This window comes from Aotus nancymaae, unplaced genomic scaffold, assembly GCF_030222135.1.
Source record: "Aotus nancymaae isolate 86718 unplaced genomic scaffold, 86718_ANA_hifiasm-v0.15.2.pri h1tg000010l, whole genome shotgun sequence".
NCBI classification, from domain to species: Eukaryota; Metazoa; Chordata; class Mammalia; order Primates; family Aotidae; genus Aotus; species Aotus nancymaae.
Window position 1 is genome coordinate 52331741 of NW_026988421.1, and position 16078 is coordinate 52347818.

General features: G+C 37.9%; 1 protein-coding gene across 5 annotated transcripts in view; it reads right to left on the bottom strand.

Annotated features, from left to right (window-relative positions):
• Positions 1 to 16078, bottom strand: part of ANK3 (ankyrin 3) — a 359094-nt gene that overhangs the window by 193538 nt on the left and 149478 nt on the right. For all 5 annotated transcript variants that reach the window (XM_021675764.2, XM_021675765.2, XM_012445733.2 and 2 more), the window contains exon 8: positions 5318 to 5416. In XM_021675764.2, coding sequence (XP_021531439.2) covers positions 5318 to 5416 — 99 coding nt within the window. The remainder of the gene's footprint in view (positions 1 to 5317; positions 5417 to 16078) is intronic.

Here is a 16078-nt window from a genome sequence, read left to right on the forward strand (position 1 = left end):
TTAACAAGCCAGTTGATATTAGTTAGTATTATGGGGCTGGGAAAATGGGAATGACTTTCCTGAAATGAGCTAAATAGAAACCTGAAGAGTCTATAATTCATCAGATCATGGCACAAGAAGATTCACGTGCAATCACCCTAAATTTTACAAGGCACAAGAAGATTCACGTGCAATCACCCTAAATTTTACAGTAACTAATTATGCTTAAAGTTATAATATCCAGTGCCCTTCCAGCTGAGAGAGTGAGATCGTCAGAAACAACTTTCTATCTGTACTGGGAGGGAAACTAAGACTCAGGAGGGTGAACTTTTCTCAGGTCCCAATTTTACTACTTGCTAGTCACACTTAAGATTAGAGATCAGGCACTAGAGTGAAATTAAATTCACTCATCTGCCTTTCCAGCTGGCAAGATATTGCTCTGATCCTACTTAAATTACCCTGAACATGATTCAAGTTCACATCCTTGAATGAAAGAGCTCTAATAATCTTCTTTTAAAGTGAATCCTCTATTCTGTGAGTGCCCATGCAGGGCACAGAGCAATAGGAAGGCGGTCTCTTACAGTGCTGGCCTCTGAGCTGAAGTCTAGTGATGCTTTCCTGCCTCTAAAACATGGGGGATAGGTGTGTACCAGGTCAGATTTATTGAATGCAAGCAAGGTCGCCACAATAGTAAGTACTTGGTGGGAGACAGATAGGTAGATAATGGCATCTGTTTTCTCAGGGGCTACTGGATTGGGTAGTTAGAACTTGTTTTTATGAAAAATTATCCTTTCTATTTTTGGGCTTGCCCCTACGGCCCTCTGACATTTTAGCCAGCTTCTTCCCTTTCACCGACACACCCAATCACTACTTCATCGTTTCAGCAGGAGAGAAGGGACACATTGATGAAGAGAATACAAAATAGTTTACATATTTCGGGTACATACTATAATTTCTCCCATTTAGTCTGCCAGAAATTCAGTCTGTGCCCAATTGACACCCTTCCCCCAACCCATTCCATTCAGGACGACTGCAAAAGAATGTCAGGCTTTTCTGTTCTCTGGTTCTCCACGTCTTTCCTTCACATAATACAGGAGGAATTAAATCCAAGTCAGAACTGAATGGGAGGTACAAAGGAATCTACATCTTTGTTGAAAATATGACAGCCCTTCAGAACAGGTAGGCAAAAGTGGCACAGAAACCAAGTTGCACACCAAATTGCCTACGTAGATTATTTCCTATCTTTGATACCTTTATGCAGAAGAATTTTTATGTTTTTCTCCTGGCCCTCCCCTGTGACACTCTATGCCCTCTAAAGATGGGGCCTGAACTTCCTGTGTATCCTTTTTCTCCTCCCATTGAACAAAAAAGGACGTGTAAGTGTTTGATAAATGATGAAAAATAACTGACAAATCCTTTTGCTGTTCTGTCGACTGACTATATCAACAGAGGAAGAGATAAGGTAATTTCCAATCCATATATCAACTGTATATCCAGGCACCTCTTCAAGCTTCTCTTTTCTGTGTGTCTTGGTAACCCTTTGAAGGTAAGAAAACATTCTTTGCAAAGATTCCCCCTCTTTACAAATGTCCCTTTTCCTCCATGGGATAATCAAGCAACAGATGCAATGCATCTCTACTTTTTTTTTTTTTTTTTAAGACAGAGTTTTGCTCTGTCACCAGGTGCCAGGCTGGAGTGCAATGGCACGATCTCGGCTCACTGCAACCTCCGCCTCCTGGGTTCAAGCAATTCTCCTGCCTCAGCCTCCCGAGTAGCTGGGACTACAGGCACGCGCCACCACTCCCAGCTAATTTTTGTCTTTTTAGTAGAGACAGGGTTTCACCATGTTGGCCAGGACAGTCTCGATCTCTTGACCTTGTGATCCACCTGCCTCAGTGTCCCGAAGTGCTGGGATTACAGGCTGAGCCACTGTGCCCGGCTGCATCTTTACTTTTTATTCCTTACAACTCCTTAAATAGCCTACACTTAGCAGAAGACCCCTGCCATTTAAAGCAATGATTCTAGCATTCTTTTTTTTTTCAGTAACAGTTTACATACAATAATAATTTATTCTGAAATGTTCCTTAGTTTCTGTTGAGACACAATTCATGTCTCATTAATAAAAGAGCAGCTGTCTCACCTCAAATGCCAGAATATACAACAAATTACAGCATAGTAAAAATTCTACCTACTTTTAGATAAAATCTAGTTCAGGTAAAATAGTTTCATTCAATGTTTTAGAGTTACACAGATTTTTGTTTTGTTTTCTTCTGAGCACACAATAGTGTAAATGATTATACTGTAGCTATGTTTACGCACGTCTTGTGACCATATGCTTGTTAATCATTACTTCTGAAACTGAACCATTAGTTTCATTCATGCAGTAAAACAAAGTAGGCTGGGTAAACTTGTTTATCGGGACCATATGACTGTGAATTTCACAGCCACATAATTAATTATGATGTTAGATGAACTCACGAGGGCAAAAACATTTTTTTTGCATAAATACCAACTTTTCCCTGATTTAAGTTTAGTCAGTTTATAATCTAGAAATGATTGATAACAGCAATATATCATATTTTCTATCTGTAGTGTTCATTATTTTAAGACAAGTAATTAAAGGAAGTTGGGATGGGATGCTACTTAAATACATGTAAAACATACTGTACAAACATACTTGGCTTTACTAATTTTTTCCTAACCATCAAGAGTGCCTCCCAAAATAAGACCAGTGAAGAAAAGTATACCATCAAATACGGCTTCCAGAAGAAAAACTCTCTAAAAAGAATCAAACCTATTTACAAAACTTCTCAATCTTTTAAAGTTTCATTTGAAACAAAATATCTATATAGCAGTTGTAATTAACATATAATTTTCTTAGTTTCATTCTTCCAGCTCTTTTAAACAGATGTCACAAGGTAAGACTCAGAATGGCGCTTAGGACTTCGGGTTCCACTGGATTCTGTGCTGTCAGTTTCTGAATCTTGCTTCTTTGTGTTGTTCTTCACTGGAGCTGGGGTCTGAGACGGCTGGGCTCAAGTGCTATCTGCGCTGCTTTTCCTAGGGCTTGGGTTGTAATTAAAAGGAGTCACTCTGGCAGCAGCAGTCCCACTAGGTGAACTGCGTTTGCTTGAGCTGCTGGTTCTCGCATTCTTTACATACTAATAATTGCTTCTTATTGAAACGATGCAAAATCAGTTCAGTAAGACCTCTATTCAATTTATCTCCCTGGTAAGACAGTCATTTAGGGGTCAGCCTTCCTCTTTCTTCCCTTTTCCTATCTAGAATGTTTGTTTCTTTTAAGGTACATACATGGTTTCCAGGTTCAATGGTAATCAAGAAAAAGAAGTCCGGGTCTCTTGCCAAATATCTATGGGTGGGCTGTCTCAGGGTCAAAGTACAGAAGACAAACTAGACCTTTTGCTTCATAAGGGCAGGGGAAATGTGGTGGTGTCTTGCTCTGTCACCTGCTGTGTCTGGCCCACAGTAGACACTCAACAATCATTTATTGGTTGAGTAAATAAATGCAAGGAATAAAAAATGAAGTAGTAAATCAAAGCACTACAGAAATTAAGCTGAGGCTGCCAGGTCAGTTTTAGGAACAAGAATCAGAATTTTTAGAAGAGGGAAGGGCAGGATTGCAGCAGTTGCAGTTACGAGACAAAAAAACTACTTAAAACGCTTACCTAGATGGATGCTTGTGGTGACACCATCTTTTGATTAGATTGCTTCTTGCACAAGAAATATTGAAAAAGAGAACCCTTGGCTAGAAGTTTAATACTAATTCGAGTGCTGAGACATACTAGCAGCGGCTATAATTTATTTCTGGCTTACTTTATGGCAGCACAGTTTACAAACATTATCTACAAGCTGGCCATTAATTTTCTTTATTTTCAGATAGAGAAATTACTATCAGTAAAGTTAAACAGCCTACCTAAGTCAGCTAGCTAAGTTTAGAATCTGGATTCAAATTAGAATCGATTTGAATTGGTTGGTTCTTTGACAAGGCATCACACCAAATAAGCAACATGCCATAAACACCTAGATTAGACATATTCGTAGGTTTTTATAATTTTTAATTTAAAAATGTTTTTTGTTTGTTTGTTTGTTTTAGAAACAGGGTATCACTCTGTCGCCACGGTGTGATCAAAGCCTACTGGAGCCTTGAACTCCTGGGCTCAAGCGATCCTCCCGCCTTAGCCTGTTGCGTAGCCAAGACTACCGGTGCATACCACCACTACCAGCTAATTTTGTTTTCTTTTATCGGTAGAGATGGAGGTTTCACTATGTTGACCAGGCTGGTCCCAAACTCCTGGGCTCAAGTGATCCTCCTACTTTGGCCTTTGAAACTGCTGGGATTACAGTTGTGAGCCACTGGGCCCAGCCTTTAAAAATTTTTAATTGTGGTAAAATACATACAACATAAAATTTACCCTCACAATCCATTTTTAAGTAGACACTTCAATAATTTTAACCAGATTCACATTGTATAACAGATCTCTAGAACTTCTTCATCTTGCAGAGCTGAAACTCTGTACCCATCAAATAACTCATTTCCTCTACCCCTAGTCCCCGTCAACCACCATACTACGGTTTCCATGATTTTCACTACTCTAGATGTCCCATATAAGTGGAGCCATATGCTATTTGTCCTTTTGTGACTGTCGTATTTCACTCAGCATAATGTCTTCATGGTTCATCAATGCTGTAACATGATTTCCTTCTTTTCTAAGGGCCAAATAATATTCATTTGTATGTATATACCACATTTTAAAATTCATTCTTCTATCCATGAACATTTGGGCTGCTTTTACCTCTTGCCTACTGCTGCTATGAACATGCTTGTGCAAATATTTTGAGATCCTGCTTTCAATTATTTTGGACTTATACCCAGAAGTGAGATTGCTGGATCATATGGTAGCTCTATTTTAAATTTTTTTTTTTTTTTTTTTTTGAGGAAGCTCCACACTGTTTTCCATAGCAGTCACATCTTCCACCAGCAGTGCACAGGGTAGACAGATTTGTTTTTAAATAGAATAACTTGTGGTTTTAGTATCAAACTGACTGAATAGCTTAGCTTACAATGTCTTGGAAATTAAATGCAACAAAAACTCTAGAACTTTTAAAGCCGGGTACCATTTAACTGTGAATTAAGTATTTATGCATACAGATGGACGACCATCCCATTTTAAAAAAACAAAAGTAGCAGTCATTTTCCAAGAGACCATAACAAATAGAACACAAATAAAGCCCATGGTGTCTCAGTGCAAAGGTATTAGGAAAAGGATTCCCACTTCCTGAAAATAAGTAGAAGCAGGTACGTAAGTTGTACACTTACCCTGGTTTTGGCATCGATTTTAGCTCCTCGATCAAGCAATAGTTTTACCATATTTGCATTTCCTCTTTTTGATGCAACATGTAAAGGAGTGATGTCATTCTGGGAAGAACAGGAAAAAAAAGTACAGATTTGATATTTTTGGTTTCAGCAAAGCATTCCTTTCTAAACTTTCCCCCAACGTAGCCCCATTTTTCCCTCTTCTTTTTTAAACATCCTTTATGAACAGTGTGTTTCCTAATAATTCTCTCTGACAGGAATTTTCTTCAGAAGGAAACTTCAAAAAAAAAAGAATTGTAAGGGAATCTGTGAGGCAGGGTCTAAGTTAATCTATTTCAATCACTTGAGGTGACTCATGAATGAGGTGATGATTTTTTTTGTTCAAAAATCCTGCATTTTAAGTCAGTGTATTTTTCTATAAATTTAAGTGATACACACTGGCTAGTCAGGGGTTGACTAACAAATAGCTGATTAAGTCAGTACAGACTGAGTTTAAAGGAGTGTCACGTGACTTGGAGCCTTTCCCAGGTTCAGTTGGGAGCATCAGGTTGTCAAGGAGAGACGACAGGAACTCAAACTGGAAAATCCGTTACTTCTGTACAAAGTCACATGACTGCCCATGCCCATGATGCTTAAATGTGTTTACAGGCTTTTATTAGCAGTCTTATGGAAAACTGTAATTCTTATTTTACAAATATTTGAAGAATGGTGAGATTGTTAGGATAATCTGAAATTCCAGTTGTGTTCTCCTGATTTCAATGATGGCTACCATAATTATCCTCACCAAGCATCTTACAGGTACCATGATTGTTTCCAAACTGTCAAGGAAATGTATGCATATATTGAAACAAATACCCTCTTCTGATTTTTCTTTTTCTTTCTTTTTAAGTGACAGAGTCTCATATATTGCTTAGGCTGATCTCAAATTCCTGAGCTCAAATGATCCTCTTGCCTCAGCCTCCCAAGTAGCTGGAACTACAGGTGTGCACCACTATGCCTGGCTTCTTATTCTTGTGTAGCAGCAATATGAGTTTAAGGTGTGTTGTTCACAAAGAATCAATTATATGATAAATAAACTAGGCTCACAGGGATCATGTATTTATAGTTTGATAACAGAAACAATATAGTAGCTATCAAGTATTGATCACTTCTTACATGTCAGAGACTATGCTAAGTATTACCTAATTTAATTCTCACAATCCCCATAATATCATACATAATCTGAATTACAACCCCCATTTCACACATGCAGAAACATTTGGCAGAACCAGGATTCAACTCTTAAACACTCACATGCATGATTCTAAAAATACAATAATGAAAAGTTCCAACATACACAAAGTTTGGGCAAAAAACATAATGAACTTCAAGTGCTCCTTACCCTGGTTCAGTAAATATCAACCTTTTGCCAATATTATTTCTTTTATGGTCCCTACTGTTTTTTTTCTTTTTTTCTTTCTGAAGGAGTTTAAGAAGAAGAGAAAGAAAATTCTCGGTATCATGTTATTTTACCCATAAATACTGCAATTTAATTACCTCTAACAGATAAGGACATCTCAAAAAAAAATCATGATGCCATTATCATAACTAAGAAAGTAAAAATAATTCCTTTTGGCATCCAAGACACGTTCCATGTTCAAATTCTCCCATTACCTCCAACTATCCCCATTGTTAGTCTGCTCCAATTGGAAGGTCGACATACTGCATTACGTTGAAAGGTCCTTTAAGTCTTTCTTAATCTCCGTGCTCCTCTATCGCACCTTCCCTTCCCCCTGCCCTGTGTTCATTTATTTATTGAAGAAACTGGGTAATTTACTGTGTAGACTCTTCCACAGTCTGGATTCGACTGACTGAGTCCTCATGGGGAATTATTTAACATGTTAACATGTCCTTTTCTCCCTGTATTTTATGTACATTTTTCTAGTTAAATGCTTTTAATGATTGTAGGATTAGGTTTACAACCATCTACAGATGGAAAGGTTGCAAATTCTCTTTGCTCACTATTCTTAGATGCTAGAATATAAATCTTCAGTGAAAGAAGAAAGAGACCTGAGGAAAGCAAATGTCTCTTAGTAATGCTGGTGGAAAGTAAACATGACTAATATTGCTGTTACCCAGGGTGTAGGCAAACTTTTTCCACAAAGGGCCAGATGGCAGATACATTCTGCTTTGCAGGGCATACAGTCTCTTTCATTTACTGAACTCTGCCATTGTAGCACAAAAGCAGCTACAGCCACGTGCAATATGTAAAGAAATGGGAGAAGTTGTGTTCCTAAAACTTTATTTACAAAACAGACAGTGGGCTGGATTTGGCCTGTGGGCAGTGGTTTGCTGACCCCTGCTCTGCACCTACCAGCTTGCAGCTGCACAGCTTTCAACTGCATGTAACAGGTTGCAAAAGAGGAAGTGAAACTATAGGCTGTGCCTTTTGCATGCTGTGGTCTTTTTCGGTGTGGCGGACTATCTGGTATGAGTGAAAGCTGGCAGAAGGAAATAAATTGCATGATGACCTTTAGATCTGCTTGCTTGTCTCTGTTTTCTGAGTACAAGTTACTCTAGTGACTCAAGCCACATAGTGGATGAATTCTAGAGCTGAGACAGCAGGCGGAGGGTCAGGCTGGGGATAAAGGAAACACAGTCCAATAGGAGAGCTCACTGAGCCCCAAGTGGGAGGTGACACGAAGACCTCATCACTTCCCAGTGTGAGTAAGGGCTGGCGTGCCATTTCGCCTTAAAAATATGCCCTCACTGGTTGAGAAAGACTTAATTAACCTTTATCACAAACAGGCTAATTTTAGTGAGAGGAAGAAGTCTATTTCTAATTTCACTCTCTTCCATATTCATGCACGCCGTCATACTATGGATGTGTAGATGACAAAAGTGCCTTGAGTTTCTAACTCCCACATTTTTCTATACCCCTCTGACCCTTCCTAGAGAAATATTTTATATTCTATAGCACTTAAACAGTGTTGTAAAGGACTTGCTCTTCTGTAATTTCATTCTACCCTCACAACAATCCACTGAAAAGGGATAAATATCATTAATTCCATTTGATAAAGAAAATGAGGCACAGAACTGGTAATTTGCAGTTTAAGAAACAGCTAATTAGAGGCAGAATCAGGATCAGAATTCAGGTTTCCACGCCCTCAGGCTGTGGTATTTTCAGGCAGGGTTCAGAAGGCCTCTGTGTAAAAACCCTAGCTTCTCATCTCTGTCTAATGCAGCTTCCAATAAAATGCAAACACTTTTTATTCCTTACTCACACTGTGGATGCCCCTGTTAAGTAGGAACAAACCAGAATGAAAGTGGTACCTCAGGGCCACTCAGTGGACTACTTATATTTTGATTCCTCAGTTAACAACAAAAAAAAATGTACCCTACTGTGAGTAAGGCTATTGCATTTTTACTGCCTAAGCAAGCAACAGAATCATGAAATCTCAACATATCAGAAAAGCTCAGTGATGTTAGAGTTAGAAAGCCTGCCTAAGAGAACCCACGTTTGCTGCTCGTGAAACGCAAATTTGTAAACGCTTGCTTGAGTGCAATTTGGCAGTTTATACAAACAGCCTTCAAATCTGTAGCCATACGTACAGGGCAGAGTTTGGCTGCTGTGGTAGAAAGGGCAGAAATATGGAGAAAGACTCAGCCTTGAATCCAGGCACACTCCCCAAAGACTAAGTCTGAGCCTGCATGAAAGACCCCCGACCTGCAGCACCAGCCTAGCAGAGTCACAAGCAAGAGTAGTCAACTGCTGAGGTAAGGCAGGAGTGTGGCGAGATCCCCTCTCTGCTGCAGGTGTGCAGAGAAAGCTCAGGGTGGAGCACTAACACTAAGCAAAATTCTCTGATGTTCCAGCCTCCACCCTAAACAGAAGTCAATGGCAGCCCTCCACTAGGGGAATCTGAAGCCTGAAAAAAAAATGTGAACTCAGCTCACTCCTGCCTAAACAGGCTCCACCTCTCACATTTACAGCACAGAAGAAAAAGTATGAGTATGCTCATTTCCAGGCCAAAATATTAGTTAACTCAATCTCTCCCATTACACACAATATTGTTTACACACAATATCCAGTGTTCTATCTAGCGGGAACAACATGCATGAAAAGATAGGGAATTCCAGCAAAGGCATGAGATTCTTAGCAAAGAGTCAAATGGAAACATTTGATATGAAAAACTGCAACATCAGAGTCAATTCCTTTCTTGGGTTCCTTAGTAGATGTCACACAGTTGAGGCAAAATGCACTGAACTTAAAGATATGTCCATTTAAGTTATTTAAACTAAAAACATTAAGGAGAAAAAAAGTAGAAAAGAAGGTGCAGAGCATCCAAGAGCTGTGGGATGATAAAAAACAGCTAATGAGAGCAGCATAAGGAGAAGAGACAGAATGGGAGAGAAGCCATATTTGAAGAGATAATGATCAAAAATTTTACTGGAGCAATGAAAGGTAGAAAACCACAAATCCAGGAAGCTCAAGAGACACCAGGTAAGATAAACAATAAACAAACTCTCCAAACAGACACAACAGTGAAATTGCCAACAGTGAAATACAAAGGAAAAATCTTGATGGTAGCTCGAGGAAAAAAGACATATCTCACACAGGGAACAAAGATGATAAGTACAGCGGACTCCTCATCAGGAATTATGCAATCCAGAAAAAAAGAAGTGACACCTTTTAATACTGTCAAATGAGAATTCTTCCCCCAATACGTTTAAAAAATTCAAGGAGCAATAAAGATTTTTTAAGATAGACAAAAGCTAAGAGAATTCATCATCAGCAGATCTGAAATACATACAATGTTAAAAGTTCTTCAGACAGTAGGAATATGATAGTAAATAGAAACTTAGATCTGCACCAAGAAATGAAGGGCTCTGGAAATGACAAAAAAAATGAAGGTAAATAAAAGAGATAACGGATGGTCCAAAGACAAAAAAAAACAAAAAAAAAACAAAAAACGAATGGTAGGGTTTATAATATATGCAAAAGTAAAATGCACGACAGCAACCACACACATAGATGGGAAGGAGGAATTGGAACTATACTGTTGTCAGGCTCGTATCATATTTGAAAGTATACTGTGATAATAACATGGAAAACATGATATATTAAATTTTTATACATAAATATATATGCATTCTAAAAAGGCTGTAGTATTTTTTTTTTGGAAATAAGGTCTTGCTCTGTTGCCCAGGATGGAGTGCAGTGGCATGATATCGGCTCACTGCAACTTCCAGCTCCCAGGTTCAAGTGATTCTCCCGCCTCAGCCTCCCGAGTAGCTGGGATTACAGGTGGCCCACACCATGCCCAAGTAATTTTTGTATTTTTAGTAGAGACAGTGTTTCATCGTGTTGGCCAGGCTGGCCTTGAACTTCTGACCTCAAGTGATCACCCACCTTGGCCTCCCAATGTGCTGGCATTACAGGCATGAGCCAGAGTGCCTGGTGAGATATTAATCCAAATGTTAACAATTTCTCTCAGTAATGAGATTACAGATGACTTTTTGCTCCTTCATCCTTTTCTAAAAAATGTCTAGCATGTACATTTGTACAATGGAAAAATGGTTGTGCTTTAATATTGCCTAATTTGCAGCCCACTCTACCATCTGTCTCAACTCTCATCACTTGCATTCTACACTCTTAGTGCCCCAGAGAAGTTTAACTTACCCATTAACGTCCCTAATATGTAAACTTTGAAGGAACCTGCTAAACCTGAAGATATCCTGCACCTAAAAATACATGACTAATTTTTTCCCATTAAAGTAGAATATTAACTATGGTTAGAGTTAAAGATCTATAGGCACTTTGTGAGAAGCAGCATGAGTTTAAATTTGGATGAAAACAAATTCCACCTGGAGTTTTGAATCTGATCTGATTTAGTGCAAACAAAAAAGTAGACACTATTGTAATTTTTTATATATTAGTTTCTTTCTTTCTTTCTTTTTTTTTTTTTTTTGAGACGGAGTTTCGCTCTTGTTACCCAGGCTGGAGTGCAATGGCGCGATCTCGGCTCACCACAACCTCTGCCTCCTGGGTTCAGGCAATTCTCCTGCCTCAGCCTCCTGAGTAGCTGGGATTACAGGCATGCGCCACCATGCCCAGCTAATTTTTTGTATTTTTAGTAGAGACGGGGTTTCACCACGTTGGCCAGGATGGTCTCGATCTCTTGACCTCGTGATCCACCCACCTCGGCCTCCCAAAGTGCTGGGATTACAGGCGTGAGCTACCGCACCCGGCTATATTAGTTTCTTAATAGAATGTTTGTTCTTGTACCAAAGAAATTTTTTCTTGTTCATTTAAAATATTATAGAATACATTAGCATTTGGGAAGTTTCTGAAAGACCTCTGAGTTCATTCAGCCTAGTCACCTATAGTAACCCAAGAGGCTAAGTGATTTACATGGAGTCACAGAGCTTGGTACTTGGTCAAGACCCCAGGTTTCCTACCTCCCAGGTACTGCCCCTTATATTTCTCTAAGCTCTTTGGGCTTATGTATAAACCACTATTTTCATTGCCAGCACAACAGCATCTTATTTAACTTAACTTTTCCATCAAACTATTCAAGGTAAGATTTATTCACTCTAAAAACTTAAGTATACATATGATTAACGAATACCTTTTTTCTCTAGTATTTACTTCTATTTAATCCTTTTTGAAAAATGGTGGACAAAGACAAAAAGGGAATCACACATACACACAGATACATTTTATAAACAACGAAGGGAGTTGGCTATACATATATTTGTATAAAGCATTAATGGGACCTGGATAAATATTCAGAAATTTGACTGAACAAAATTATAGTAAATAGCAAGTTTAATTCTCTCAAATTTCTAGGCCAATAAATTAATTAAGTACTTAAGAAAACAACATGAATCACTGCTATATCCTCTAATGTGTGGCTTTTGTTCTTATGCATGGTACCATTTCTAGCCCTTTTTTCTTTTGTATTTATTCACTTTCTTCTATGCTGATCTCCTTCCATCTTGCTTTTCAGATAAGGTTTTTGTCTGTAACCTATACTCCTTGAAGGTCCCTACCACTGAAGTTAGGAGGAAAAATTCTAATTTAGAATAGGTTTTGCCTTCTACTTACAGAGAAAAGAGAAGCAAATCACCCAGAACGAACTAAGATCTCTTGGGATTTGTAAAAATTCAATATATTCCTCTGCAACTTCATCATACTCCTCTATAGTAATATGTGGTATTGCATGTTACATTGTATCATATATTTTAGAATAACTGTTAAAAGATCATCTAACTCCAAAAATAAAGATAAATTTTTACAGTACTTCCTGAACTATAAAACTGGCTTAGAAACATAAAGAACAATTTTAATAATGAATTGGGTTGGGGGAGAAATTCTATCCTGGATATAAATTTATTTCAGTCCCATCCTTAGCATATGTCTAGTGGAAAGCACACTTCATCGTGAATGAGAAGACAAGGCCCCAACGCTCACTCTTCCACAGTCACTTTATGAGAGCCGATACTGAGAATATGCCTTATCCTTAATGAGCTTATTTCCGCATCTGTTCAGTGGACACAATACCTCCACTGCCTCCATCACAGGGGTGTCAAGAGGAGACTTGAGATCATCTGTGTCAAAAGAAGGAAATTCACAAGTATTTCATATCTTTTGTCTTAATATACACAGCAACCCTCAAAAGAGGAAATCTGTAAAAATCTGTAAAATTTGATGTTTTGAAGACCCTAAAAATAAAAAAACCTTGCCAAATGTCACAAAGCTGCCATCAGTTTTCTGACCCCAAGTTCATATTTTTTTTCACTAGACCAGGTCATGCCGTAATCTTACTTTGTAGTGTACTAATATATAATTATGTCTTACTATTAAAGCATTTCTGGAGCACCTAAGAGTGTGCTGAGAGAGAAAGATTGGATGGTGGCAGGGCAGAACCGTGGTTAAGGGCTAGATTGCTTAGGTTCAAATTCTAGGCCTGCCTCATACTACCTAATCAACCTTAGGTAAGTTTATTTAAATTCTCTGTATCAGATTTCTCATCTGTAAAATTAGGCTAAAAATAGTACTTACTCATATCATAGTTGCTGTGGTTTGAATATGCCCCCTTAATTTTATGTGTTAGAAACTTAATCCCCAAATTCACGCGTTGATGTGATTTGTAGGTAGGGTCCTTGGCAGGGATTAATGATTAGATACGCTCACCAGGGCATGGCCTCCCAATGGGACTGGTGGCTTTATAAGAAGAGGAGGAAGATCCGAGCTGGAAATGCATACTCTTGTTCTCACCATATGATGTCTTCTGCCATTTTGACAAGGCCCTCACCAGGTGCAGCCCCTCAACCTTGGACTTCCCAGCCTCCAGAACTATAAGAAATTTTTTTCTTTATAAATTACCCAATCTGTGGTATTCCGTTATAGCAACAAAAAACGGACTAAGATAATAGATTGCCATGAGGATAAATGAGTTAATAAGTGTAGTCTTAAGAATGGTACTTAGCATTTAGTAAACATTGTAACTATTAGGTGTTATTTTTATTACTTATTATATGGACATTTAAAAATGTATGAAACAACTGCATCTCACAAGGATATTATAAAGTAATTTGGGTAGAAAAGACATGCAGATCTAAAGTAGGCCTTGAACTGTAAGGTGCTAAATCAGGTGGATCTTAAGAGAGATGCAGAAGGTCTTAGAGGAGCATCAGCTCAGAACAGGCTGTGTCTGTGAACCATGCTGGGGTCAGGAGCATCTGAGAGGAATGGGAAGCTTAGGCCAAGATGGAGCTGATTTAAAATGATAGATACATGTGCTATATAACATGATATATGTGATAGAATATAATAGAAATATATGGGTACTATTGATGTAAGGGACCTGGAAAAAAACAATTTCCTCTGCTGGGAAATGGTGGAATTGCCTGCTTACTTCTTTCTCAGCTGTTTCTGAAAAATCCAGCCAAATTTATTTCATGAAATAATCCTCAAAACGGTGCATATTTGCAACTGCCCAAGGTGAAATCAGGGCCATTTTCTATATTACTTGTGATAAATGGGAAACTTTTCATTTAAATATATAAAGGATATATGTGAATTACTGATGTCTCCCCCCACCCCATGTCTCTGCTTTTCTTTAAAAATGTCTGGGAGAGGTTATCATTTAAGGAGAGAGTTAAGTGGATGATATCACCAAAATCTTGTAGATAATGAACGATTAACTTACACGATCTTTTAGTTTGGTTCCTTGACATGTTTCCACTGAAGACAAATTCTAAAATAATTAATGTTACTTTGAGATGGAATCCAGTATCCTCTGCTAATTCTTACCACTTGTCGTAATTTTTGCCTCAAAAGTACTATTATGATTAAAAAATTGGTCAAAGTAGCATAACAAATTGAGGATCAAGATTTCAGTGTTAACGATATATATTTAAAACACATACATTTTAGGATTTTATATTTTGTCATTCTATTCTCTTGTACTTTAACATTGTTTCTAGTATAAATAGAAACAGAAAAATGATTAGTGAATAAGTTCACAGAGAAAGCACAGGAAATACACAGAAGCAAAGATTACTACCATCCTTGTTCACCCTATAAATATATATCTTTTGAAAAGTCTTTTAGCCTCTAAGGGGAGAGATTGCATCTGCTAACTCCCTGGCACAGAACGGGTAATCAACAAATGTTTGATAAATTCTATTTAATAGTCATATAGATTTTGATACAATGTAGAAAATTAGAGAACTGAATTTCCCTCCCTTTAATTTTCTTAGAGAATATAAAAACATATTTTTCTTTATTTTTTATTATTTTTAAAGGGATTTTTTAAATTTTTTAATTATTTTAATTATTTTTTATTATTTATTAAAGTTTTTGTTATTTTTCCATTGAAAGTTCTCTCTAATGGTTTTTATAATGGCTTTACTGCGACAAGATTGACATATAATATTTACCATTTTAAATAGTACAATTCAGTGATTTTTTTAAGTCTATTCACAAGGATGTGCAATCACCAGCAGTATCTAATTCTAGCACATTCTCATCATTTTCAAAGAGGAATCCCATACCATTAGGCCGTACTTCCCATTTCTCTGTCTCCCAAGACCTTGTTCACTAGTAACCTACTTGCTGTCTCTACGGATTTGCCTATTCAGGACCTCTCATACAAATGAGATTATACAATATGCAATTTTTTGTGACTGGTTTCTTTCACTTAGCATGTTTTCAAGGTTTATCCATATTCTAGTACTTTTCAGTAGTTTATTTCTTTCCATGAGAATGCCTAGTTTTTAAATTCCTTAAGAATCCCATAAAAATTGCAAACAATGATAACTGCCAATGATAAGGATTTGAGATTTCAAGGATATACTCAGGAAAATTCCAATATTTGAATAGACTGATAAGAAAACACTCCAGCTTTCCTAGTGTGACACTATATGCAGGACATTTCTTTTTAAAAAAATGGACTTAAATGACCAATTATTATTAGCACAATATAAAAAAAATTCAGAAACTTCCCTCATACGATAGTGATCATTATTAAGATGACCACCAGGCCAGGCACAGTGGCTCATGCCTGTAATCCTAACACTTTGGGAGGCTGAGGCAGGTGGATCACTTCAGGCCAGGAGTTCAAGACCAGCTTGGCCAACATAGCAAAAATGCAAAAATTAGCCTGGTGTGGTGGTGTGTTCCTCTAATCCCAGCTACTTGGGAGGCTGAGGCGTGAGAACTGCTTGAGGCAGAGGTTGCAGTGAGTCAAGATCGTGCCACTGCACTCCACTCCA